At 50.7% G+C, this 28,000-nt stretch overlaps 1 protein-coding gene across 5 annotated transcripts; it reads right to left on the reverse strand.

Moving 5' to 3' along the window:
- Positions 1–41: 41 nt before the first annotated feature.
- Nadsyn1 (NAD synthetase 1) lies at positions 42–27,954 on the reverse strand. 5 transcript variants are annotated; one of them, XM_050137424.1, is made up of 21 exons: positions 27,875–27,954; positions 25,771–25,831; positions 23,933–24,049; positions 21,352–21,405; positions 20,773–20,862; positions 17,217–17,268; positions 16,599–16,687; positions 16,320–16,437; positions 14,729–14,860; positions 13,031–13,195; positions 12,341–12,465; positions 11,760–11,808; positions 11,243–11,345; positions 10,086–10,254; positions 8,313–8,448; positions 7,536–7,642; positions 3,981–4,112; positions 3,228–3,297; positions 2,659–2,787; positions 2,040–2,216; positions 42–280 (listed from the first exon to the last, which is right to left on the reverse strand). In XM_050137424.1, the coding sequence occupies exons 1-21, from the start codon at positions 27,885–27,887 to the stop codon at positions 230–232; spliced, it is 2,139 nt and encodes a 712-aa protein (XP_049993381.1). In that variant the 5' UTR covers positions 27,888–27,954; the 3' UTR covers positions 42–229. The 5 variants fall into 5 exon arrangements, 4 of the variants coding, with proteins under 4 accessions (XP_049993381.1, XP_049993380.1, XP_049993382.1 ...); XM_050137423.1 differs by lacking the exon at positions 27,875–27,954 and adding an exon at positions 27,562–27,732; XM_050137425.1 differs by lacking the exon at positions 27,875–27,954 and adding an exon at positions 27,562–27,730 and having other exon boundaries at positions 13,031–13,105.
- Positions 27,955–28,000: the final 46 nt, after the last annotated feature.

Below are 28,000 nucleotides of genomic sequence, written 5' to 3' on the forward strand. Positions count from 1 at the left end.
TAGGCAAGAGATCATACACATAAAATAATAAATCACATTTTAAAAAGCATTTTTGTTTATTTCTATGGCATTAGAATGAACTTCGCTCTCTTCCTGAAAAGTAAACAAACCCCGGCTCCAGCAGGGCAGTGGCAGGGTCTCCGGTTCTGACCACTGGGGATTTGAAATCACAGTAGGGATCTCTAGGGAGGAGGTGCTTCTGTAAAGGCGATGGCTCTTCCAACCGCTCCTAGATGCAGTCTTTCGGGCCCTGCTGTTCTTTCCTCTCGAGCTGCAGAACCTGGAGAGAGAAGCCCATCAGAACTGTCCCCATCACCCTTCAAACAACCTACTGCTGAAACTACCCAGGGACTGAGTGCAGAGGGTACCAGGGAAAGGCTTGGCCTGGGAGTGCCTGGTGGCCACCGTGGATGGTGAGATTTCGGGTGCTTCTATATCTGCCCACCACAAGGACACACAGCATCAAAATCCCTGGCTGATCTGTCAGGACTGCTGCCAGTTGGGAGTTAAGTGACCAAGCCCTTACTATCACTGAAGAAGCCAGAACTCGGTGAGGAGAGATAACAGCAGCTGAGAACACTGCTGCTCCTCTCGGGGACCTGAGTTCGGTTCCCAGGACCGGTGTCAAGCGGATCACAATGGGATCAATAGGCACTTTACTCACGTGTACATATCCACACACATAGATTCCCCCCCCCCCCACATAGTTACCAAGAACAACAATAAACTAAACATCAGAGCTGATGCAGCTCCCACCTTCTGCCCTTGATGGCCACACTGTTCCATTCCTGTGACTCAGTGACAGCGGGATTCAGGGACAAAGCATGTGGGTAACAGCTACACAGGGTGCAGGCTCAGCCTGGCCAGAGGGGACACAGGACAACAGCATCCTGACCCACATCTCAGCTTCCTAGTGGTCACTGCCTACTTCCCAGGGGCTACTCTACCTCCTACTGACCTCCACTGAGTCTTGTGAGTTACTGGGGGTGGGGTCGTTCCTAAAGTCAGCTGGATAGTCACTTCCTTGCAAGAGGAAGCACAGAGGGTTTTCCATCCCCACACCAACTTTCTTTGACCTGGGCACTGCTGACCAAAGGGACCAGATGACCCTCTTAGGGGCAGGGGACCACCTGCCTTCTCTTCTGGATGTCAGAAGCACTAACTCCAGCTCAGCCAAGAAGACCTTGCTGGGCACCTAACAATACGGAGGTGGCAAGTACACCTTGCACCCTCAAAGTGCACACCAGCTGCTCAGGGGTCCTTGCCACAGCAAGAGTTCCTGACAGTTCCTCTGGTCCCTTGGGTTCCATAGCTCAGCAGGGACCTGGCCACTCTGCCATCTTTAATTGTTGTCCCTGTGCTGAGCAGCTGTCTCTGTCCTCAGCAGAACAGAGCTGGGAAGAAGCTGTGTCTAACTTGCCATCCGTGGGTGTCTCCACTGTGGTCTTCAGAAAAGGACAGGGGTGGGGGCTAAGTTTGCTTTAATCAAAGGTGTGGTGCCTTCAGCCTCAGCACTCCAGAGGCAGGGGAGGAGGGACTCTGAGTTTGAAGCCAGTTAGTTTACAAAGCGAGTTCTACAGAGAGTTCTACACAGACAGAATGTCTCTATCTATCTATCTACTATCTACTATCTATCTATCTATCTATCTATCTATCTATCTATCTATCTATCTATCTATCTATCTATCTATCCTGTGTTTGGGCACACCATTAATCCCAGCACTCAGGAGGCAGATACAGGCAGATCTCTGTGAGTTCAAGGTCCTCCTGGTCTACATTGTGAGTTCCAGGACAGCCAGAACTGTCACACAGAGAAATTTTGTCTTGAAAAACCGAACCAAACCAAATCAAATAAATACATATATATTGTTTTAATCAACATCTATAATAAAATAATCCCATGTGGAAGTAAGGACAGTAGCACACCACACCATGCCATTTTTCATATAATAAAAGGTTTTTTTTTTTTTTTTTCCCTCAGGAGAAGCCCCTCGGATGTCTCCCAGGCAGGACACGCACAGCCCTCTGGTAGGACTCACCTGGTCATCAATGTGGCGGAACTGCCAGGGCCAAGCCGTGTTGTACAGAAAGGGTCTCAGGTCAAACCTGTTGTCGTCAGGACTGTAGCTTTCAGCATGATATGCTGGTGTGAGGGTTGTCATCTTGTGCCTGTTCATGGAGTACTTCAAGAAAAACCGCTTCACCTTCTCAGCCACCTGGAGGGCAAGGGACACACGGGCTTCGAGTTAGAAAGGCAGGAAAGACTCGAGGCTGAAGCCCTGCTTTTGGGGGACATAAACAGCCAGCAGGTGCCAGCCCCGCCCCTGGCTTTTCCGAACAGCAGCATGGAGACCTATCAGCTGCGCTGACACTAGCTGAGCTGCCGAACTCTACAGTCCTGGTTCCGACAGCCCAGTGCTGGGCTCCTGGAGGCCTCCAGGTGGGTCTACGGGCACAGTGAGTCCTCTGGCCAGCAGAGACCTAATGCATTCTGAAGCCCCTGCAATGCACCAGCACACCCACACGGCTGGCCCATACTCGGGCTAATTGAGGGCAGCCAGGAATCTCAAGCTCGTGAAGATGACAGGCATAAAGCGTGACTGTGTATGCAATGGGTCACCCAGAGGTGGCGCAGCCTGACGTCATACATGGCTTTACCTGTCTTGGCGTACAGCTATCTTTCCACATGTTGAGCAGTTTGCAGAACATACTGTAGGGCCCGGCCTTGGCGACCTTCCGAAGTCTGCCGAAGACGGAGAGTTCTGAGTATGTCATCCCCATGTCTTCCTGCGGGGACAGAAGTGTGTTCAGAGCACAGTGGGGTGGTGCTGGGAGGGACCCCACAGCCTCTTACAGTTGGGGACCAAATGTTTAGAGAGGCAAGGCAAGCGGGTGCCCAGCCAGGGTTCTTAGAACTCACTGGGTGCCAGGAGATGCCCGTTTGAAAAAATGGCCAAAACCCTGCGAGGCATGGGAGGCAACTGACTACTTCAAGGCTGCTCTGAGGTAGAGAACCTGCGCTTTCCTAGCTTGTCCTCATGCTGCCTCTGACCCACCCTGTCATCCCCTCGTCAGCCCTAACCACGGTGAGAAAGCTAAGTCAGAGTATTTGAGGTTAGGGATTCTGTCGGCCTGAGTGAGCCGGGGTCCCATGGCAGAAAGGATGCTGTGAAGGGACCCAGCGAGAAGGGGAGACACATCCACCATGACAACACCCCCATCATTACCTCATCTGTCTGAGACACCTGCCCGTTGGCTAAGGGCTCCAGCTCTGCAGTGGCCGGTGCTGACAGGATGCTGCAGTAAGACACACCGAGTCAGTCACCAGGGCTGCTAACGGGCTCGCGAGCTCTGGCAGCATATGTCCCTAGACAAACTGCATTTGGGCTGACCATGTCTGGCAGGGCCATGCCTGGGCTCATGGTCCTGGGGCTTCATGACCCAAAGGACGGTAGATCAAGGACAGTAAGGAGGTGAAGAGTGAAGGCCGGGGGCCTCCACTGCAGGACTGTTGGTAGTTGGGGTCAGGACACTTGACAGAGATGGTAGGGTAGGGTAGTTTGACATGCTGCAGGACAGTTGGGAGGATCCCCAGCTGGTGCCTATAAGCTGCCAGGAAGAAACTCTGTGACAACCTAAGGGATCTCCACACATGTCTAAGGTCCCCTGCGGACATGACTAACCCTGTGAGGATAATAGGGGCACAGTTTTCCTGGTACCAGTAGAGATGCTGCAGCAGCCTGACAGGCTGTGGGTATCCACAACAGACACCCCAGAGATCAGGCTCATCAAGTTCCAGCACCAGTCTCTCTGCCTTGAGATGGCAGCAAGAGAAAGGCAGTCTGGGAGGAGCTGTCACTCAAGACACTTAGAACTGTGGGTATGGGAACAGGAGTGGGTGGAGTCATGACCTCATGCTTCCAGCTGAAAGGTGGGGCATAGGGTGGCCTTGGGGGCCCAGGAGCCACAGGAGCACTCACGTCTGCAGAGCTGGAAGCTGGAAGCGCTCAGCGCAGAACTGGACGAAGGCTCTCAGGTCTGTCTTGCTGATGCCGCCTATCGGGTTGATGTCCGCACTGGAGCAGTCATACTTGGTCAGGTAGCCGAGGAGACTGCCAGGGAGAAAGGATGGTGTCTCTATGGTTTCTGGAGTATTAAGGGATCTGGGGTCTACCAGTGCTGGCCAAGGGTTACCTTCTTCCAGGGGCCCAGAATTCAGAGGCCTAGTATAACCCTGGCCCTGGAGGAGGCCAGCAGGGTGACATTGGGTACCCTGTATGGATATCTATTTTGGCTCAGAATGCTTGGGTACCACCAACAGCCTACTGGGAACAGCTTGTCTAGAAGGCCAGGGTCAGATAGGTGGAGCTGACAGAGGCCTCAGAAGGGGAGGCAGGAGCTTGCACAAGTGTACCCTCAGTCCGCTATAAAACTCTGATATACAGCTTTAGCTCTGTGACCTCTCATGGTGACAAGGGCCCTGAAGATGGACTGAGGACCCCACACAGAGATGGACGAGGATTACAGGGTGGGTTTGAGGAACAGCCCTAAGTCTCCTCAAAGGAAATAAGAATTAGAGTCAAGGCCAAAGGGCGCCATCAAGATGCTGATGGCTATGAGGATACAGGGAGGGTTGGGCTGGTGGTGGGTGTGGGGAGAGCCTGCAGAGGCCTGGGGGAGAGCTTGGAGCAGCTGCCCTGCAGTGAGAACAACTCAGGGCGCACACACCTTCCAACCCTGCCCACCCGCCACAGCTCTGCCACAGGCCACTGCATTCCCATCCTGTTCACACACGAATTCTTGCTAAATTGGCCAATAGTGACGAATGTTCTGGCGTCAGTAAGTGTCTTTGGGTAGAGGAGAGGGATGATGAAACTGGTGGGACTCAGACTGCCACCAGCAGAGACACGGGTCCTGGAGAGGCGTCCACAACACATCCTGCTCTCCTTGCTGTTTCCATGGGAAAGGCCACCACCCTCCATGGCATCATAGACTCTGGCAGGACTCTGGCCTTCCTCCCTCTACCTCCTGCTAGCTGACATCAACCAGCAGCTATGGTGGCCTACACGGCGCTCCTGTCCATTGTTCTGGCCTCACCCTGATCTACTGTTAGCAAGAACACGCCACCCTGCTCCACCCTGCTCCACCCCACTCCACCCTCACTCACTGTGTGTCACCCACAGGCCTGGGACAATAGCCCTCCTTCAGAAGGCAGCCACCAAGTAGTTTGACTTGTGTAGCGAACCTGGGCTTGTAGGCTTCCCTGTCCCTTTCTGCTGGAGGTCCCTGGGCCTAAGCTGCGGTGCTGAAGCCCTGCATCCTTCCAGGGAGGTGGCGTTTCTGGCAGGTGTCAACAGAAGGTGCCTGCCAGCCTGGGTTTATCTGTACCCAAAATACTGAATGACCAGCTGCCCAGGAAGTGGCCCTTTATACCCGCTGCTAGCAGGGTGTGGAACTGAATGTATCCCTTGTAACATCACTGGGAGCAGGCTTGGGAAACTGCCAGGCTGCTCTGTCCCTACCAAACCTCACTGCCAGTCTGTCTGCAATACAGGCCACAGCCCCAGGATAACCTGATACCAAGTCCCAAGTCCTCTTCGCAAGTCATCAAACACATTCTCACACAGCTCCCTGGGCCCAAGACGCCACAGGCACCCATCTATCATCCTTATGGCTGTGCCTCATCATCTCTCCTCAAGCTCTTAACTCACTGCTTCTCTTGGCACCATCTCTTGGCAAAAACACCAGCTGCTTTACCCAGCATTTCCCAACTGCATGGGCACCAGCAGCTGGGTGCTGCTGAAGAGGGATGGTGACCCCATTGTGCTCCTGTCCCATCCTCTCAACCCTACCCCACCGGTGATTCCAGTCTTGGGCACTAGGGGATGGCTCTGTAGGTAAAGCACTTTCTACACAAGGACGAGTGCTGTGGGATAATTGTACACTGTGTGAAGATACACCGCTGTGATTGTTAGTAAAGAGCTGAGTGGCCAACAGCTGGACAAGAGGTATAGGCAGGACTTTGGGCAGAGAGAGGAAGTAGGAGGAGACAGTCGAGGCGCCCCGGAGATGACAATGAGACATGGAGTCAGACATGCAGAATGAAACGAAGGTAAAAAGTCACATGGTAAAATGTAGATTAACAGAAGCAGGTTAATTTGAGTTGTAAGAGCTAGTGGGACCAGCCTAAGCTAAGGCCGCGCTTTCATAAAAAGTCTCCATGTCATTAGTAAAGAGTTGGCTGGAAGGACAGAAAAGGACTCGGTACAGATGAGGACCTGAGTTCGGATCCCTCAGCACCCACATCAAGCTGGACACAGCGATACCATGTGTGATACCAGCACTCCTATGCAGAGATAGACAGAATTTCCAGAACCTTACAGGACAGCTAACCTGGAATACACAGAAGGAGCAATGACAGCCTGCTTCAAACAAGGTAGAAGGTGAGGACTGACCCTGGAAAGCTGTCCTCTGACCCTGCATACATGCCAGAGCATATGCACACATACACAAATACAAATAAAAAACCTGCTAGATATGGCGATGCAATTCTATAATGCCCGTCTCAGAAGGCAGAGATAGGAGGATTCTTCCCAGTTTTAGGGCAGCCTGGGTTACATAGTAAGTTTGAAGCTACCTTGTGCTTCATAGTAAGAAGCTATCTCAAAATCAATCCAAATGAAAGTACAGACTAGAGGGGGTGTATGTATATGTGGGTGGCTGAGTGGATGAATAGGTGGGTGGATATATGTATGTATATGTGTATATATATGGGTGGATGGATGGGTGGTGGTTGATGTAATGTATGTATGTATGTATAAGTAAATGCAAGGTGGGATGGTGGTGTATGCATGTATGTATGGGTGGGTGGGTGGGAATGAATGTATATATGCATGGGTGGATGCATGGAAGGGTGGGGGTGGGTATATGTACATATGTATGGGTGGGTGGATGAATGAATACGTCGGTGAATATACAGATGTGTGGGTGGATGGATAGGTGGGTGGATGTAAGGGTAGGTGAATGGATGGGTAGAGTGGCAGGCGGATGGGTAGATGGACAGACAGACTGGTGAAAAGACCGATGGACGAATACATGACACTTTAAAAACCCCTCAGCTAATAAGGAGCATGTGAGACAGGAGGTGTGGTGGCTTACCAAGCCTGGGAAGGGATCTACCAGTCTCCACGGCTGGCCCTGCGGTCGGGTGGCTTTTACCTGGAAACAGAGGACCTCTGGATCGTTTTTAAGCAAGGGAAAAAGGGATTTGTCTTCAATTCCCGTAGAAAAAGAGCTATCTTGTTTGGAGTGGAAAACTGGAATGAAAGGACCTATCATGCATGGGACAGGAAAGGAGGAGGAGGTAACAGGAGCTGGAGGCAGGTCAGGAGCAGAAGCAGCCTGAGCTGCATGAGACTAGGCTGAGGCGGGAACAGATAGAGGTTTCTTGGTCTGCAGCCTCTGGATATCCTGTAAACATCAAACTTCCATCAGAGACTTAGGTGTCATCAAGGCAAGTTCCCAGCCACACGCACCTCTCATCCACATTGGCAGATCCAAGCACAAGAAGGCCCCCTTGAACGCCCCGGGACCAGAGGCTCAGCTGAGCAAACAGGTAGGTGAGGACCATCCTTATGCGAGCCTGGATGAGGGAAGAAGGCAGTTACCCTGTGCCTGACCCAGGAAACAGCTGCACTATGCTGCAATCCTAGCACAGGAACATTCAAGTCAGAACACAAACATGCTGAATGGAGCTGCCCTGTGCTGGGGAGAAGACTCCCACGCCCGCCTTGCACCAGTCCACAGCAGGATCACAGTGCCAAGAGTAACAGGAGGCAGACACTGAGTAGGGGGAGCCAGGAAGAGGCTCAGCAGTGCCTCCCACACTAGTTACCATTTGAGAGGTGGCCATGAACGCAAGGGGCAAACAGAGATGGCATGCTGACAAGAGACAAGCCCTGGGGCCTTTCCTCTCCCTGTTGACACGTGGCATCTAGGCTAACCAAGGTAGTCCAGGGGTGGGGCAGGGCTAGCGGGCCAGGGCTGGATGAAATGCATGGGTGCCCACATACACCCGTGTGTGGTCATGCTCCAGCACACAGCCTCACCAAGGCTCAGATGGGCACACCCTCCACACGCACTTACTGACACTCACAGACCTGCAGCCCAAAGCATGGCTGTGTGGCCAGCGTCTCTAGTGAGGTGTACAGGCAGTTAACACAGCATTGCCCCTCCCATCCCCAGAATCCCTCTCTTTCACTGCTTTCCCCTCGGCATCCTTGTGAGGACGAGGGCCAGGCTCTAATACCTACCTGCACATTCTGCAAGGCCAGGTTCTCCCTGCTGCTCCCTCCGTGTGCTGAAAACCGAGGGAACTTCCCGGTCACCAAGCTGAAGATGCCCAGGACAGCCTTCACGGCGGTGCCAATGCTCAGATTGATGTGGTAGCTGGAAGGGCAGGGGTGAGAGGGGTCAGCACAGGTGTGCTAAGACAAGCTCTTAATTACCTTTGAAAAATATCTCTTGGGCCGGGCGTCGGTGGCGCACGCCTTTAATCCCAGCACTCGGGAGGCAGAGCCAGGCGGATCTCTGTGAGTTCGAGACCAGCCTGGTCTACTGAGCTAGTTCCAGGACAGGCTCCAAAGCCACAGAGAAACCCTGTCTTGAAAACCCCAAAAAAAAAAAAAAAAAAAAAAAAGAAAGAAAAATATTTCTTGGGCCTGGGTATAGCAGTGCACACCTTTAATCCTTTAATCCCAGCACTTGGGAGACAGAGGCAGGTGGATTTCTATGAGCTCCAGGTTAGCCAGAGCCTCAGAATGAGACCTGTCTGAAAAAAAAAAAAAAAAGACTGGAAAGAAGGCTCAGCAATTAACTGACTAGACCTAGACTTGATTCCGAGCATCCGCATGTTGGCTCACAACCACCTGCAACCTCAGTTCCAGGGGATTTGATGGCCTCTTCTGCCACTCATATGCACCTGCCCACACTACATACATAATAAGAAATAATGATATTTCTTATCATGTGTATTGGGGGGCCATACATTCCATGGCATGTGTGGATGTCAGAGAACAACTTTTGGGAGTCAGTTTCTCCTTCCAGGATGTGGGTCGAAGGGACTGAATTCAGGTCATCAGACTTGGTGGCAAGCACCTTTCCCTGCTGAGCCCTCTTGCTGGCCCTCTACTGTCATCCTAGAGCATGTGACTCAACCATGGCCAGCACAGTAACGACACTATAAGACCATTACTACTTGCCATCCAGTGCCAGAACTCACCAGGCCAGAAAGAAATCCTGCCCAGCAGCCAACACTCCCTACTCCCACCCGCCACAACTCAATTGCCAGTCCACTGTCTGGACTGGTAAATCTACTGTGGGTAGGCTAAGCTGGGCAACTCACAGAAATGGAGAGGTGCATGTCATGTGGCCTTTGAGACCTGGTGATTTCACTCAGCACGACAGTTCTAAGTATCACTTATGGTTTGGAGGTGCTCCACACCTTCTCACATCAGAACGGTACTCCAGTGTGGGCACATGACATTGTGTTTAACTATCCGTCCATCTATGGACGTTTGGCCCATTTCCCTCTCTCATCCCTGTGACAAAGCTGACAACCAGGAACATCCTGCAGAGGTAACTGTTTGGGCTTGTAACTCCTATGAGCGTAAGCCCAGGTATGGAACCTGCTGGTAGGGAAGCTTCTGGCTGTACACGGGAATGTGACAAACAGTTTCTTGATTTTTCAAAGAGCCTGAATAAAATATTCTAGATGAGGCAGAGTAATGCCTCCTGGAAAAGTCTTGATCCTCCCCACAAAGCCTGCGAGCTACATCCAAAGCCGGCTGGACCAGCTCTATGGTATCCTGCTGATGGGAATATATTCCCTGAAACTGTGGGGCAAGACTGGGTGATGGATGTTTATGTGTGTACATGCATGTGAACTGTACAGTCTGGGCTCAAACACACAGCAGCATTTCACTCAGCTGCCAGATACACACAAGGACACTACAGCCACAGGCTTGTCACCAGCTCTGACGTCCGCCACGGTGCCAGCCTGAGCTCAGCACAGGATGAAATCCTACCTTCCAATCTGCTGAGCTAGTTCTGTGGCCCTGCTGTGAGTCTCCTGGGAGGAGTTCTCACTGGCCATGTAGCAAGTGGTGAGCAGGCGTCCGCAGAGCTCGTGGGGATCTTCTGGGGTGTAGCTGTTCTCGTTCACCAGACTTTGGATGTCTGCCAGCACCTGCTGATCTGGAGCCGCCATGGCAGGATGAGAACCAGTGTCTGTGCACGAAGTCCTGGCCTCCCTCCCAAGTACTCAGGCAGTCAGCCCACATCTTCCAGGCGCCAGACTGTTCAACTTCCTGGGGCCCATGTAGGTACCAGGCACCCTGGTCTGATCTTCAGCTTCCACATATTAGCCCCAGTCCATTCCTGGCACCTACCTAGCTATCTCCTAAGTTGATGTTCAGTCCCCACAGTCTGTCTCCCAAATTTCCTTGTATCTAGCTCCCATTGATCACCCTAGAGACCACAAATCTAGCCTGGTTCATTGCCCAGGGTCCTAAAAAAATGAGCAAGTCCCTCTCCCAGGTGCTTCAATACTGGCCCTTGTTCCCGCAGGGCTAGCTGTGCTAACTCACAGATCTGTTCTAGGTCAACCTGTGATCTGTGCTGGGCTAACCCACTGCTCTGCACTGTACTAACCCACTGCCCCTGCACTGTACTAACCCACTGCTCCTGCACTGTACCACGGCTCTCACTGTACTAACCCATGGCTCTGCACTGTACTAACCCATGGCTCTCACTGTACTAACCCATGGCTCTCACTGTACTAACCCACGGCTCTGCACTGTACTAACCCACTGTTCTGTGCTGAGCTAACTGTGGTCTGTGTTTGGCTGGTCTATGTTCTGGGCTAACCCTCTGCTCCTGCACTGCTCAGGCTATTCTTAGTGCCACTGCACCCATGGTGAAATAAGGACTTGGCCTAGGTTGCCAGACCCCAAAGCCTATGACCTCCCCCCAGGGCTGCACTGTTAACAGGCAGTGGCAGGCAGACAAGACTATATCTGCTAACTACCCAGGAAAGGCTGTTACTGGCCTGAGTTCTGGGACTTGAATAGGACGGACATCTGTGCCCTGCCACTAAGCCTCCCTCATCCATGTTCCCCATGACCTGGGTTTGTCCCCTGCTCCGTGCCTCCCTCCTCACACCAATGGACACCAAGTCACCTACTTCCACTCTTCACAGCCTCACAGACCAGGCAGCACATGGAGTAGACGATGCAGGCGCTGGCTGCACTATCCACACCGCCACTCAGGGGCAGGAAAAACCCAGCCTGGAAGGGGCCAACCAAGTACTGTGTGAGCCAAGCTGCAGAAGGGCTCTGCTCCAGCCAATCTCCAGCCTAGCACCACCCTCTGAGTCCCAGAGTCCTACAGGAGCACACGGCCCAGCACCATCTCTGGGGGGACAAATGGGCCCACTTGTATGACAGGTTTCCTAAAGGGCAGAGATGCCACAGGAGCCCAGGCTGCCTTTCTGGCCCTAGAGGAGCGTACATCAGGGGATCTGAGAGTTCCCCGCCTTTCAACAGCTCCATAGACCATCATACAGCTTCAAAATGGGCTTCACCCATCTGGCCTCTGGCCAGTTGAGATACACTCTCCCAAAGAAGAACACCACTATCTCATCCTAGCTTCACACACCAACCAGGAGACACATGGGGATGGGTAGGAACAAAACACCCTACCTGTTTGCTCCGTCGGAGGAAGTCCCAGAGCCAGCAGGCAGGCCCGAGGCTGCGGGAGATACTAGTGTTGAGTCTGGAGGCACAAGCCTGGCTCACTGCATCTCTAGAGTGGCCTGGCATGGGGCCCCCAGAAAGCAACACAGAGTCACAGCCCTGAGCCTAGGCTCTTTCTGGGCCATCTGCTACAAGCACTGTGTGTCAACCTGGGCATTTCAATTCTGAAACCAGTCTAGGAAACCCCCAGAGGTATCCCATGTGAAATGGGGACACAGAGGCCTGGCACAGGGCCTCAGAGCTTAAGGACATAGTTCAGAGAGACTATGCGGAGCAGAACCAGGCAGCCTGACCTCATCAGCTATAGGGAGTCTTTTACTTTTGACAGGGTCAGTCTCACTAAGTAGCAATGACTGTCTTAGAACGCATGATGTGACAACCACTGTATCTTTAACCCCAGGAAAGCACAGGGACTACCCTAGGCAGATTTTGGGTTTCTCTGAAGCTCCTACACCTTGTAAACCTTGGAAGCCACTGGGATAGTGAGTTCCAAAAAGCAACGGGATCCAGAACCAGGGGGCACCAACCTTATCTCCTCCTCAGGACTGTGGTATGTCCACGCCACAGGTTCTGACACTGGTTCCAACAAGTCCTCACTGACCGAGAGGGCAAAATCCACATTCACCCTGGGATAGGGGCTCACCCTGCTTGCCTATTGGGAGAGAACATCAGGACACAGTGACAGCTGCAGTTGGGAGCCTCCACGGGTGAGGGGTAGGACTCTAGCAGCCATGGGAGTCACAGATGAGCCCACGGGGAGTTAGGATGGACTGATCGAAGCTGACAGGTGCTGACCAGGGCTTGCAAGGACAGAGGCGTTACAGACCTTTCCTGGTACTGCGGGAATGGGGAGGGGGTAGCCACTCAGGAGAGCAGTGTGATAGTTCTTCAACAGTCGGAACATGAGGGCCTCATGTGAGCCGGAGGGCTCACTCCTGGACAGATACACCCAGGAAAAAGAACCCATGCTCACTCAAAACTCAAGAGGAGCAGCAGTGGGCACCCTGTGTACAGCCACTGGGTGGAGTGCTACTGTACCCTGAAAAAACAGCAGAGCCCCATGCTTCCACATGGTGAACCCCAAGGATGCTATCCTTAGTGAGAGGAACTGGGTACACCCTCAGTTCAGTACCATCTCTGGTCAAGCCCACAGCATACTGGGCCACCAGCAAGGTGCTGCTGAGCATTCAGGCTGGTGTTTCTCCCATGGTGTTTACCTCCAGGTTTCGAGATGAGATCTCTGCCCTGTAGCTCCGGACATCTTCCAGGTCCAGGGTGGCAGTGAGGACCTCCTGGGTGGGGAAGCAGAAGGAGAGCACAGGACTGCTGTCCCACGTGAATGGGTCAGACCTTTCACAGCAGAAGCGAGGCATCCGTTGCCCCTAGCAAGGTGAAAGGCACCACTACCCTCCTGAACTTTTTCTCCTTTTAAAAAAACGCATTTTAAATTATGAGTATGTGTGTCTGCACACACGAGTGCAGTTTCTGTAGAGGCCAGAAGAGGGCGCTGGATTCCTGGTGCCAGAGTGATAGGTGGTTGGGAGCTGCCTGATGATGCTGCAACCTGAACTATCTCTCTAGCAGCATCTCTGTCTGGCCGACACCATAATCCCAACTATATTTAGACATCTCCCAGTGACCCCCAGTTATAGCAGGCAACACAATTCTGTCAGTGACTAGGGTAAGGGTGGGGTTTCAGGAAATGTTCTTTTTTACTTAAAAGACACAGAGAAAGCAATGATTCCTCCAGCTCTGCACATAGTGACTTAGAGATGGAAGGGCTGGAGCCACTGCAGCCATTCTATGAGCAGAAAATGAGGAAGATGGAGGGAAGAACAGCATGGGGAGTGACATGGCAGTGCACGCCCAGTCTTCCAGGAGCTGAGCATGCGGCTCGCCAGCCCCTCTGAGAACTGTGTGGTCTCTGAGGTGGATTTGTGCAGGGCTGTCCCCTATGTCCTCACACCCCCGCCAAAGGACTGTGATGACACACACACACACAATCCCCTTGCCTGGCCGGCTTCATGAAGCCCCTCCCCATGGGAGGTGATGTGTTTCCTCTGTGCTTCCCATCACTCAGGGCACAGTAGGAGGTGATGGTTAACACTGATTGTCATCTTGATACAATGTAGAATCGCCATGGAAACCAAATCTCTGGGTATGTCTGTGAGGGAGTGTCTAGATTGGGTTTGTTGACGTAGATGCCCTCTGAAAGTGGGGGGCACCAGCCTGTGGGCCGGGGTCCCAGACTGAATAAAAAGTAAAACGTGAGCTGAGCACCAGCCTTCATCTCTGTGCTTTCCACTATGGACGTGCTGTGCCCAGCTGGCTCACACTCCCGCAGCGACGCATTCCCACCATGATGAACTGGTAGCCTCCAGCCGTGAGTCAAAATAAACCCTTCCTCCCCAAAGACCTTCTGTCCGGTATTTGTCACGAGTGAGCAGCTACTAATGCAGGGTACAGTCCCCCTTTAATGTGTGCTGTCCAGGCCATGGGGAAAATGATAGGTCTTGGATATGCCAGATACCCCCGAGGATAATGTCCCCAGTTAAGTCTGATGGTCACCATCCCCTTTAACAGGATTAGGTCTAGTGCCTGCTAATCCCTGATTGGGGGGGTTTTATCCTGCCAGCCTCCAAAATGAGTCAAATATACTCACTAGCCCCTGTATGAAGCCAGGCGGTCGTGTGTCCCAGACACCATGGTATCTGCCCCAGTGTGCTTACTATAGCCTGGGGTCCTCCTCCCTAGCTCATGCCCAGCGTGGACATTTTTCTCTGCTCTGGGTTCCATCAAAACCTGCCCCACAGGAATCCTTCCTCACAGCCAGGGGAGAGAAAACTCTACAGATGAGCAGTTAACTGACTGGGCAGTGGGAACACAGCTCCCCATCCCCATGCTTGGCTCATTACCACATCATCCAACGAGAACTGAGCGCCCTGGACAAAGATACTCCCGTTCATGGCAATCATGGCACAGCCATCGTAGTAGAGACGGTCACCGTCGCAGCCCTTCTGGTTGGCTAGCAGGTAGATGCCACCATTCTAGAAGAAGCAGAGGAGACAGTATGGCTATCAGTGTTTTATATAACATGCGACTGCCGCTAGTCCTGACCGGAACACCTAGATGCATCAGACTTCCCAAGCTGTCATCGGCATCCAGGCTCTGAGAGGGACAGAGGGTGCAGGTGGGGACACCAAGCCCCATGGCGTTGATTCATGTGGCCTTGACAGATGTGCTGTGATTTCCTCGAAACCGAAAAGTCAGAAAGTCAATAATGTACAAGTCTCAGGAAGCTCCTGAAACTTAGCAGATGTATGTGGCCCCTCCTCTCCTAGGTCACATAAGCAGTAAGAACTGCTGAAAGGTTCTCAGACCAGCCAAGCTGCCTGGCAGAGACTCTCTGATCTGTCAAATTGCCTGCAAACTGTGGAGAGAGCTCCAGGGTTCCAGTCCTATAAGCTGTCAATGGGGCTTTGGTGATGCAGCTGCCTTTGACTCATCCTTGCTCCTGCCCATTACTCCTTACCCACACCGCTGAGTAATTCCAATAAACTCATTGGGCTTACCACATTTAACTCTGGTGATCTTGTTACTTTGGTCATTGACTTACCACATTTAACTCTGGTGGTCCTGTTACTTTGGTCATTGACTTAACACATTTAACTCTGGTGGTCTTGTTACTTTGGTCTATCACTGACTTACCACATTGAACTCTGGTGATCTTGTTACGTTGGTCTATCATTGGCTTACCACACTGAACACTGGTGGTCTTGTTACTTTGGTCTATCACTGGCTTACCATACTTAACTCTGGTGATCTTGTTACGTTGGTCTGTCATTGGCTTACCACACTGAACTCTGGTGGTCTTGTTACTTTGGTCTATCATTGGTTCCCTACCAGGAGTGAGTAGACCTGTTAGGTCTTCCCCCAATAATGTCACATGACACCAGGTGTCAGGCACCCCATAGAACATCCACTTTTACTGTCCCTCAGCATTCAGTGCAGTGCTATTGTCCCTATCTGGCAGGGCCACTGCAGCTAGGGCAGTGTGATGGGGCAGCATTGAGCTTTAGAGCCACAAGACGCACTGGTGACCTTGGGTGACCTCTGTGAGACCTGGATGCTATCTCCTGTCTGTGCCCATCTTCAACCTGGGGCATGTCTATCTGCACCAAAAGCTAACAGTACTGCTCCACTGTACCCAAGATCAGTGGCAGGTGCATGCAAGTTGGCATGTGTTTCCATGACAACCACAGACAGGAGCACATCCTCATAACGGTGTCACCAGAATCTGTTTAATATGATGGCAGTTAGGGCCTGGGGATACAGGAAGAGAAACCTGGGAGGGACCAAGCATGTGTATAGAATACAGCTTCAAACCACAGCCTTAAGTATGCACCAGAGGTGGCTGAGCCCTGCCCCAGGTACTACTGCTCTTGGGGGTTCCTCTGACAGAACCTTAACTTGTGATACTGCTCATCCATCCTGCCCAATGCCTACCTTGGAGGTGGCCATGGTCACCAGATCCACCCTGGTATGGGCTTTACGTAGCACGTGGTGGCTGCCCGAGGCGTTGGTGATGATCTCTACACCATCCAGGCCCATGTCGATGTGAGGGCTGTGGAAAGAGGCAGGCAGAATGACAGCTGGGCTCCTGTGGCCCCTCAGCTATCTAGGGGGACCTCCATGGTTAAGGCCATGACCTCAAGAGGCTGCAAAGTCTGGGTCCTCCCACTGGTCATCCCTGGATGGGGAATGAATGGCAAAGGGTCAGCTGACCTGCGTGGTGTCCAGAGCTCTTCACAGACTTCACTTCCAATACAAGTGTCCCTGGTGGCAAGAACCACATCTCCGAAGGGAACGGTTTTCTGCAGTGGAGAGAAAAGACCACTTTAGATCTCAGGGCTGCTTACTGGGCTACACACTGGCCTCCGACATCTTGAAGGCTACCATACTGTTCCAGGCCCTCACTAAGGCTTTCCTCACTGCCGTCGTGCCCAGTTCCAGCATATTTGACTTCTGCTGACCCCGGGCTCTCCCATTTCCCTACACATAACCACAAGCCATGCAGCTTTACTGCAGCTGCAACAGGTCCTTTCCTCCACTCCATCTCCTGCCACCAACAATGTCACCATTCACAAAGGCTGCAAGTAGTAGGCCCACAGTGTAGCAAGAAGGACAAATCTCAGAGATATGCCCGTCGCCGGCTGATTGTGGCTTCCTAGAATGGTCCCTGAATCCATCTACCTCTGCTCAGGGCTGACTCCTGCCGCTGGGCTTGCAGTCAGCTCTCCTGCACTCAGCATGGATTCCACTCTGAACTTCCCATCTACCCAGCTGTGCTCTGACTCCGCCCACCCGCAGCCTGCACTGGCAGAAGCCCTGGGAAGGATGCACCTGCTTTGTCAGGTCCTGTAACATCCGAGGGAGGACATACTCCTCAGTTTGCCTGGAAGGAAAGAATCAAAGCACGGCAAAGCTGAGATGAGGTCCTGGGACACAGGAAGCATGGCGCAGGCATGGACCCTCCATCTCACCATGCCAGGCTCCTGAGAGTGTTGTGTCCTCGAGGCAAAGCCACCCATTCACGTAGAGACCTATGGCAGACACTGTAGTACTCATGCATGTCTCTGCCTCTCTGTTTTCTGAAAGACTTGTGGAGAGGGGGACTGGAATCAGGCCATTGTTCCAAGGGAGAAATGGGGGCTCTTCCTAACCGTGGAAAAGTCCTGCAATGTTTACCTACAGACATAATCACACCTACCTTACCATAGTCTTTAACAGGCAGGGTATTTACCACACACGGCTTTGGTCTACAGGGTCTCATCCTCAAACAAGCCGCTACCCGGTATACTGCTTAGATGCCAAATGCAGACTGCTCTGTGCCCATGGGCACACTGCCAGTGGTTCTTCAACTTAAGCACAATGCCAGCAGTCATAGAGCCGAGTGCACAAGGCCTCTCCCAGCCATCAACACAGGGAACAGAATACCCACAGACCTCCTCATGGCCACACCATCCTAGAAGAGTCCTCTGTCCCCATCTGTAGGATAGGAAGCAGCAATGTCGCTAAACCAAGATGTTGTTGAGTCGTCAGTACATCATCCTTATCTTTACCAACTCATGCAAAGACCCACTCGGTACTGGCCTGTTGCCCTAGCACTGGACTACAGGACAAGCTCCTATCTCAACAAACCACAAAACAGAACACTAACACAATACCTGTATTGTTACATGAAATAAAAAGCTACTGGGTGAACGGCCCAACGTATGTTACAGGAGAATGAGCTCTTTGCACTCTGCCCTATTTATGGGTCATCTAAGGACAGACCCAAACGAAGTCCCAGAAGGGCAGGAAGGGGCTGGGGAGGCCATTTCTTTTTACTTGATTTTTATATTGATTTATTCACTGTGTGTATAAGTACATGGGTGTGCACATGTCACAGTGCTCATGCAGAGGTCAGAGGACAACTTTCAGGAACCAGTTTCTGGATACTTTAAAAATATGTATTTATGTGTGCAGGTGTGTGCGTCTGTCTGTCTGTGTGTAGGAATGTGTATATGAGACAGGTGCTCACAGAGACAAGAAGAGGGCGTCAGATCCCTTGGAACTCAAGTTACAGACAGTTGTGAGCTGCTTATGGGTGCTGGGAAAATGAACCCAGGTCCTCAGGAAGAACAGCCAGTGCTCTTAATCCCTGAGTCATCCTCCATCCCCTCACTCTTAATTTAATATTATTTTTCTAGACAGAGTCTCACTGTTTAGCCCTGGTTGGTCTGGAACTATACAGAACAGATTGGACTTGAATACACAGAGCACAGCCTGCCCCTGCCTCCTGTGTGCTGGGATTAAAGGTGTGTACCACTTATTCTTGTGCTGAGGGAAATTTTAACCATATTATAATTGGATAGTAGAGCACTCTCATAACACATCCAGAGCACAGACAAAGAAAACAACTTTATACTATTAACACCAAAACAAAACACAAGAGACACACCCCTCCCCCAACAAAACAAAACAAAAACCTCTAACACAACGCTGGCATACAAGTCTAGAAACTGAGCCAATTTCTAAATAAACCTTAACAAATTCAATCCAAGTTTTTGTTTGTTTGTTGTTTTGTTTTTTCAAGACAGGGTTTCTCTGTGTGGTCCTGGCTGTCCTGGAACTCTCTCTGTAGACCAGACTGGCCTTGAACTCACAGAGATCCTCCTGCCTCTACCTCATGAATGCTGGGTGATTGGCTGAATCCAAGTTTAATATTCCACATTCACTTGAATTTAAAGAAGGGCACAAAGGTTTACTCTCTCTGTTCACCTGACATACATGGGAAAGACACTGGGATTCAACATTTATTCTCCATTTTTAAAAGGCAGAGCCAGAGAGATGACTCAGCAGTGAAGACCTGAGTTCCCACCCAGCAGTTGTGAATGGCAGTTAACAATTGGCTGTAACTCAGGTCCAGAGGATCCCTGGCCCTCTTTTGGGCTCTGTAGGTACACACACACACACACACACACACACACACAGAGAGAGAGAGAGAGAGAGAGAGAGAGAGAGAGAGAGAGAGAGAGAGAGAGAGAATTAAAAATATATTTTTTTAAATTCACAGTAAAAAACAAAGGGTGGTGAGACAGAGGTCTGAAGCCAAATGGAGAAACTCAAGGAGATTTCTGGATAGTTGGGAGAAAGGCAAAAAGCCAAGCCTTCTATCCTAGGAATACTCTAGAATGTTGTAGAAATGTTGTCTGGCAAAAGTGAAGAGGATGGGCTGAGAAACATAAATATGGAAAGAAGTCGTATCAGGTGCACATTATGTAAAGTTCTCCCTGACGGAGGAGAGAAGGAAGTCAACACAATTACAAGACAGGACCAGAATTCACAAGGCCATCCATATACAGCAACCCTCAGAATCCAGTGGTTTTCCTAGATCAGCTGTCAACCACTTAAAGAATCCTGCTATGACCCTGTTCACAAGGGCAATTGCCAGTTATAGATGGGGGTAACTGGTAGTTTGAATAAGAATGGCCCCATAGGCTCATATATTTGAATGCTTAGAGTGGCACTATTTGAAAGGATTAGCAGGTGTGGCCTTGTGGAGGAAGTGTGTCACTGGGGATGGGCTTTGGGATTATGAAAGCCCAAGCCAGGCCCAGAGTCTCTCTCTTCTTGATGTCTGTGGATCCGAGTGCAGAACTCAACTGCTTCTCCAGCATCATATCTGCCTGAGTGCCACCTCTGAAACCGTAAGCCCCGATGACATGTTTTCTTTCATATGAACTGCATGCATGGTGTCTCTTCATAGCAAAAGAACACTAAGAAAGTAACCTAAAACACAGAGCAGGGCTTCCCAACTGGGGGCATTTTTTCCCCTAGGAAATATTTGGTAAAGTCTCGGACGATAGGTTTTTTGCTCCGTGATAGGCTCTTGTGTTCCCCAGGCTGACATGGAGCTTACTAAGTAGCCAAAGTGTCTTTGAAGTCCTGATCTTCAGTCTTCTCTTCCAGGTGCCAGGGTGAAGGGTGTACACCACTATGCCTACCTAGTTTACAAGGATTTTGGCTAATGAAGTCTACTCAGGTTGGGGCACCTCTGACTCTGCCCACCATATACCACACAGGACAGACTGCTCCCTTCAGAGAATGAACTGTTCCCAAAGGTCAAATGGGCTATGGGGAGAGTCCATGCTCTAAAGGACAACTTGAGATGCAGTGTCCCTCCACTTAAGAGTGACCAGTGACCACTGACTGACAGCTGAGGTCTTATGGTGTCTACTGGCTCAGACGTGAACTGAGAGCATGGAATCAGCCATGTCTGAACGGCTGGAATAGTCCTCCCACCTCCACAGTGTTCTGCGGCTCACCTCCCAACTGAGGCTGTTGTGCTGAGGATGTCTAGTGAACACTTGGTGTGTGGTCCCAACACATGGCAGCCAAAGCACCAGATACTCACCGGCTCCTGGACCAGGGGGTGAACCAGCGTAGTTCCCGGTAGTTGCCTTCATTGGCCAAAGCCATCTTGGGCCTGATGAGAAGGATCTTCCTACAGTGGGTGAAAGGACTGATCATACCAACCTCCCGGGACAAGCAGGCCTCTGCCATAAAACTTGCACCATAGGATAAGGTGAGGCCACTGAGTTGGTTCAAATCCAGGGCCCTGAGAAAACCCTTGTGTTTTTTTCTCTAGGTTTAAGCTTTCTGCTTGGGAAAATAAAAGGTCCCTATGACTCCATTAGCCAACAAGTATACTTTGCTGGAAGCTGGCACACGTGTAGGTGTGTATGCATTGGGGGAGGGGCGGCCAGAAGACTTCCCTCACTTTTATTGTCCAGGTGACAAGGATAAAAGCCCAAACAAACCCAACCTTGGGTCTCCTACTCAAGCCTGAGCGAGGGTGGCTGAGGCCCAGAGATGGAGATTCATAGTAGTTGCTGGGACAGCTCACTCAGGACACCCCTCAAGATATCCCCCACCTGAGCCAGGCACAGGCATGCCAGCTCCCCCCCCCCCTGCCTCCCACGACCTCACTTACCGGTTGAGAAAGATGACTCTGCAGTTGTAGCGAACATTCCGGTGCATCACAGGCCTGCAAACAGGAGGGAGGATGCGTGTCTGCATCTCTTGCTGCACAAGAGAGCAGCAAGCAGAGGCAGTGGCGCTAACTACAGTCATGTGTTCTTTGCTGTGTGTCTACAGGTGCATGCCCATGCACACACAGGTGGACACCGAAGGTCCTCCTTATCCAGCTCCACTTTGTTTTTTAGTATTAAACTTTACTTTAGATTGTGTGTGTGTGTACATTCATGCATGCATGTTGTATGTGCACACATAGACACGCACGAATATATCTGTACACACATCTACATACATACATACACCAATCTGTGTGCATATGTGTATGTATGTCCACATGGACTTGTGCATGTATGTACAGATCTCCTAGAGCTGCAGTTACAGGTGGTTGGGACATACAAGTACATAGAACTGAACTCGGAGTGTACGCAGCATATGCTCGTAACCATTAAGCCATCTCTCAAGCTTCTCCGCTTTATTTTTTTGAGACAGGGTCTCACTTATCCTGGGGGCTCACAGAAGCAACCCCAGAGACCCTTCTATCCTACCTCCCAGCACTGGGGTTTCAAAGGCATCCTGATGCACATGGTTTTACACATGGGTCCTAGAGCCCAACTCAGGTCCTCAGACCTGCAGTCCTTTATGCTCAGAGCATCCCCCCCAGCCCTTGGATGCTTTGCATTGGCAGGAGGTTCCCTCAGATCTTTAGAGAAACCCTCAACGTTCTTCTGTAGCTTTCAAATTCAACTCAAAGGTGTTCTGAAACAAGGCTCCCTCTTCTAAAATGTCCCAGAGCTTAGGGTAACTGCTTCTATCACTGCTTGTCTCTGCTGTCTCCTCCCCTAGCCAGAGGCTCACCTGCCCTAATGCTTCCTTCCAAACAGGATCAGAGATAGGATATAAGCAGGGGTACCCTGTCTTTCATCTGTCAACTCCCCCAGCCCTAGCCATGGCTCATGCACAGCCACTATAAGCAGCTCGTATCATCACGGCTTCTAGTCCTCTCTTAAGCCAAGTAAAGTACATTCGAGGATGGGAATGATGTGCTTCCATTTGTGCAATAGATGTGCAGAATACTAGATGATTACATAAAGCAGGGCCTCAGACAGCATGCTTCAGCTAGCCGTGGAGGTGGAGGCAGGAGGATCAGATGTTTGATGTCAAACTCAGCTACACGTAGTTCAGGGGTAACCGGGGTTATATAAGACTCTGGGGGCTGGAGAGATGGCTCAGTGGTTAAGAGCATTGCCTGCTCTTCCAGAGGTCCTGAGTTCAATTCCCAGCAACCACATGGTGGCTCACAACCATCTGAAATGAGATCTGATGCCCTCTTCTGGCCTGCAGGCAGACACACAGGCAGAATATTGTATACATAATAAAGAAATAAAAAAAAAAAAAAAAAGACTCTGACTCAAAGAAACCAAGCCTGGTTGGTGGTAAAATGTCTCTAAAGGGGTAAGGACCTTGCTGCCAGGGAAGATCACCTGAGTTCCAGCCCTGGGACCCACGTGGTGGAAGAAGAGACTGACTCCCACATGCATGCTGTGGTATATAAGCACACACAAAATAAATAAATACAACAAAAAATTAGAAAACCAAACTAAAATCCAGAACCAAACTAAACACAACAACAACGAAAATGAACCAAAAAAAAAAAATGCAACAGGGTTTTCTAGCTAGAGGAGGCATTAAAACAAGGACAGACATCACCAGATAATGATCAGAGCTGTCACCACACAGACATTTTCAAGTTTAGCCAGAAGGCAGAACACTGGAAGCACTTCATGTGAGAGCATGCTGTGGCCTTCCATATACAAAGAACTCTCCAGCCGGGTGGTGGTAGCACACTCCTTTAATCCCAGCACTTGGGAGGCAGAGGCAGGTGGATCTCTGTGAGTTTGAGGCCAGCCTGGTGTACAAAAGCTAGTTCTAGGACAGGCACCAAAGCTACAGAGAAACCTTGTCTCAAAAAAAAAAAAAAACTCTCCAAACAAATAAGACAGCTGTATTTAGCGCTCCCAAACTAGGCAACTCTACAACAGTACACAATGACCACCGACTAGGAAAATGCTGAACTCCTTGGGTAATAGAGTAAATCAGGATTGGGGAAGAGGCTCCACAGTACACAGCACTTGCTGCTCTAGAAGCCCAACGACAGGGACCACTATGCAAAGAGGTCAGACCACTATGGTCAGACACTCACTAGAAGGTTCTGGACCATTGTGCTGGGTGGAACCATACTTGAAGAAGCCAGGCTACTCCCCAGAAGCAGGTCCCCCAAAGTCACCATGAAGAAAACTGGCAGGATGAACATTTAGCTTGAATTTGTGCAGAGTGGCCCCTGGAAGAACTCAAAAACTGCTTCCAAGAGTTATTGTCTTGGGGAGATTAAGCAACTACAGGGCTGAGCAAAACTGACATTCAACATAGAGGTTTTAATGTTCCACTCAGACCCTATGGCCCTGATGAAGGGGCGCTGGGTGTCTTGAACTTGCCTTTCTTCCGAGTGTCCCCTTCCACACCCGCACACTGGCACTTACATGCCCACATCACAGATGATGTCCTGAGTGACAGAAGAATCCAGAAGGGCAGCCAGGACTTGGAGCGAATGCAGGAGTGTGTCTGACTCGTGATAATGATCCCAGCATCCATAGCCACTGAGGAGAGAGGGAGCAGGCCAGTGAGGGGCCAGGAGCGGCCAGGAGGGGCCCAGGGATACCACGACGGTTGGGTCAGGCACCAGGTTTTCCAGAGTCTTCCAGGTGAGTGAGTTGTTAAGAACAAATTCAATGAGGGGCACAGATAGAAGGAGAGAGAGTCAGGATTCTTTGGAGAGACATTAGACTAGAGAAGCAGGTTAACCCAGGAGGATAAGGAGGAGGATGCCTTGGGCTGATATAAAGTGTGGGAGAGAAGTACGTGTCTGCTTCCCTTATATCCAGATGTTTGAGCAGCAGTTCTCAATCTTCCTAATGCTGCGACCCTTGAATACAGTTTCTCATGTTGTAGTGGCCCCCAACCATAAAATTATTTTGGTGCTATTTCATGACTATACTTTCATTAATAAATTATAATGTAATAATTTATAATTTATAATTTTATGTTATAAAATTTATAACATTATAATAATTTTATGTTATAAATTATAATGTAAATATTTGTATGTACCCCCACCCCTAGCAAAGAGATCTCGACCCACAGGTTGAGAACTGCTAAATTAGAGTAAAGTAGGGAGGGGGACAAAGAGGAGAGGACAATCTGAAACACACGGCTGGTCAGGAGCCTCAAAGACAGACAGGTATCCCAAACCAGGGAGGAGCTGTAGCTGGTAATGGCCACACAAGGGAGTGGCCTAGCAAGAGGACAGAAGAAATCAAGTTATCAGTTTCTCTATTCTCACAAAAAGGGCACCAGAAAGAGACCATTAAAAGATGCCGAGAAAAAAAAAATGCCGAGATGAAACCTCTTTCTGTCCAAATAGGTAAATGAAAACATGGGGTTAATGAGATCTTGGCTCAGTGGGTCAAGGCCTTTCCCACCATGACTGATGGCCTGGGTTTGATGCCCAGATCCCCACACCCCTACACACACAAAATGCACATGTTCCCAAATAAATGCAATAACTTTTTTTTAAGGGATTAGAGAAATAGCTCACTTGCTCTTGCAGAGGACCTGGGTTTAATTCTTGCAGCCACATGGTGGCTCACAACTACCAATTTCAGGGGATCCAACATGCTCTTCCTGCCTTTGTGGGCACCTATCATGAAGGTGCTGCACAGAGAGATGTGCAAGCAAAAGACCCATAAACACAAAACAAATAAATATAAAAATTTTCTTTTTAATTACAAAAAGAAAGAAAACGAAAACCAGGGGAGGTGTCTCAGTGCCATGTAAGATACCACGGGAGGCAATTGCAAACAGCTCTGGGGCTGCAGGTGCAAAAATCAAGGCATCTATAGAACTAGTGTCTGCTACAGACTGCTCCCTGCTTCAAATATGGTACCTGCATTGCTCCTCAGCATTTTGGCTCAGAGCAGTTGCAAAGAGGGCACCTTGCTGGTGGCCTCATATGGGGGAGGCAAACAGGCTTCCTGGGCCTTTATATAAGATACCACTCATGGTGATTTAATTCCCTCTCCCATGCCCCACCTCTCAACACCATAACCCAGCCTGCTCCAACCTCGTCCCTCTATTTGCCGACCAGAAGCCTGGAGTCATCCAGCCTTCACCACCTGCCCTGGCCCAGTCCCACTCTCAAGTTGTTGACATCCTAAATGCTTTGCATTTCTTCTGTTCTTAGTACTGCCCCTCTTCTTCCCATCTTTTGATAAAACTACCTGCCCTCCCAGTGGTGGGATGCCAGTGTGCTTAGCCGTACCATATTTCCAGTTCTGGTCCAAGCCTGTATCTTGCACCTCTGGCTTTAGCAATTTGAATACCTATATGGAGAGAGAGGTAGGGAGAAAGAATTCAGCAGCTAGAACACATTCAAAGGCAAGAAAAGCAGGGTGCTGCAGCAATACAGCCAGAGCCAGGCTCTATGGTGTGCACAGCCCACTGGAGCCAGGTCTGTTGACAGCAGAGGAGAGCAGGCACCTGAACTCACCTATATACACTTGCAGGAGACGAGAAACAGGGAGGATAGTGTAGTACTTTCTCATCAGACTGTCTTGGAACTCCAGTCCACAAATAAGGACATAGAGACTTACCAATTATGAAAGTTTCGCCTTAGCTTAGGCTTCCAAACTAGCTCTTATAACTTAAATTAACCTGCTTCTATTTTACATTCTGCCAAGTGGCTTGGTTACCTCTCCTCTGTATAGTACATCCAACTTGTTCCACCTCTAGCTGGTGTCTGCTTGCTTCTCTTCATCCCCGAGTTCTCGTTCTTCCTGGAAATCCTACCTATCCTCTCCTGCCTAGCTATTGGCATTCAGCTCTTGATTAAGCCCCTCACAGTGACACATCTTCACACAGTGTAAACAAGTACCTCTGCAGGGTAGGGGGGGCTAAGTCACACCGTGGTAGGTAATCAATTCACAGACACCAAGACCAGCTTTAGGAAAAAGCAGTAGACAGATCGTGAAGGCTTCCAACTCTAGTATGGTGCCAGCAGCCAGCACTCACACCAGGTTGACAGCTACTGCCAACACGCAGGTGAGGTACCCCATCTTCACCCCATATACTCTGTCAAGACATAGACTCTGACAAGAAAAGAAGGTCAATATATACCAAAAAAATAAAAACACCTGGGCCGGCCAGATAGCTCAGAGGTAAAGGCGCTTGCGGCCAAGCCTGACAACCCAAGTTTACATAGAACAGTGGTCCTCAACTTTCCTAATGCTGCTAGGCTTTAATACAATTCTTCATGCTGTGGTGACCCCTAACCATAACATTATTTTCATTGCTACTTCCTAACTGTAATTTTGCTACTGCTATGAATCATAATGTAAATATCAAACATGCAGGATATGTGACCCCTGTGAGTCATTCAACCCCAAAGGGTTTGCAACGGACAGGTGGAGAACTGCTGACGTCGACCTACATGGTGGAAGGAGACACCCGACTCCTGCAAGCAGTCCTCTGACCACGAGCACACGATGACAAGCATGCGTACATGCAATACAATAATAATAAACGTGGGGTTCTGTTGGCTTTTCAAGCTGACTCTTGCAGTTTAGTCTTCTTACAGGGGCGGCTCAGCACGGAAAATATGAAGTGGGAAATCTGCAGCGACACTCTTCTCTGAGCTGAGAGCTCGCCGTTTATCCGCTTTCCCGGTTCAGTATGCATTTTCCCAATGCCCATCTACCAGGAATGTCCTCAGAGACCCTACCCCACCGTTCCCACGGAAACAGCTCCAAGGACGGGCAGCTCTGCCCCAGGAGACACTAGAAATCCACCCGATCCTAGAAGATGGCTTGAGGGCAGTGTCTACCCAGCCAGGTAGGATGCCCCCATCTCCATTCCTGCCTTGCTACTCCACGTGTCCCCCAAACTGGGAAGTCCCCCTGAAAGCTCACTAGCGCCAAGTCATTACCCTTTTATCTGTTCTCACGCCCAGCGCTGTGAGTCTCTCCCGGGCAAAGTTGTGCACTGGTCTTGAGAGCCATACCCTGATCTTTGTGGACTCTGGGTTCTTCCGGTCCCCCGTCACCCCTAGACTCACTCTTTAAAATCCTCTGGAAATTGCCCTCAAAATCCAGGGCCCACTGGTTGAGTGCACAGGTGGCTACGGTCACCTTTCGGCCCATTCTGGTTTGCAGATTCCCGGCAGGGACGCTGAACAGACACTACACTGCAACCTACAGCGCTACTGCCCGGACTGCGCATGCGCAGCTTGCCCCTTGGACCGCCATAGCTCCTCCCCTATGCTCGTCATAGCCCAGCTTCTTCCCTGCTCCTCGAGAAACGCGCCTTTTACCCGGAAGCCTCGCCCCTCCGCCCTCCTCAGCCACACCCCGCCTCTTTCTTAAGCATGCCTGAGCAAAGCATCCTTTGGGAAGGCCCGGCCTCTGGGGCAGCCAAGGAGCGCCAGAGAAGCGCGCAAGCGCAGCGAGGTTGTCTCGAAGCCCCGCCTGTACCCTGAGTCAGAGCGCAGAGCCACG

Source organism: Alexandromys fortis, unplaced genomic scaffold, assembly GCF_014885135.2.
Source record: "Alexandromys fortis isolate MF-2015 unplaced genomic scaffold, M_Fortis_MF-2015_v1.1 scaffold_3, whole genome shotgun sequence".
NCBI lineage: Eukaryota > Metazoa > Chordata > Mammalia > Rodentia > Cricetidae > Alexandromys > Alexandromys fortis.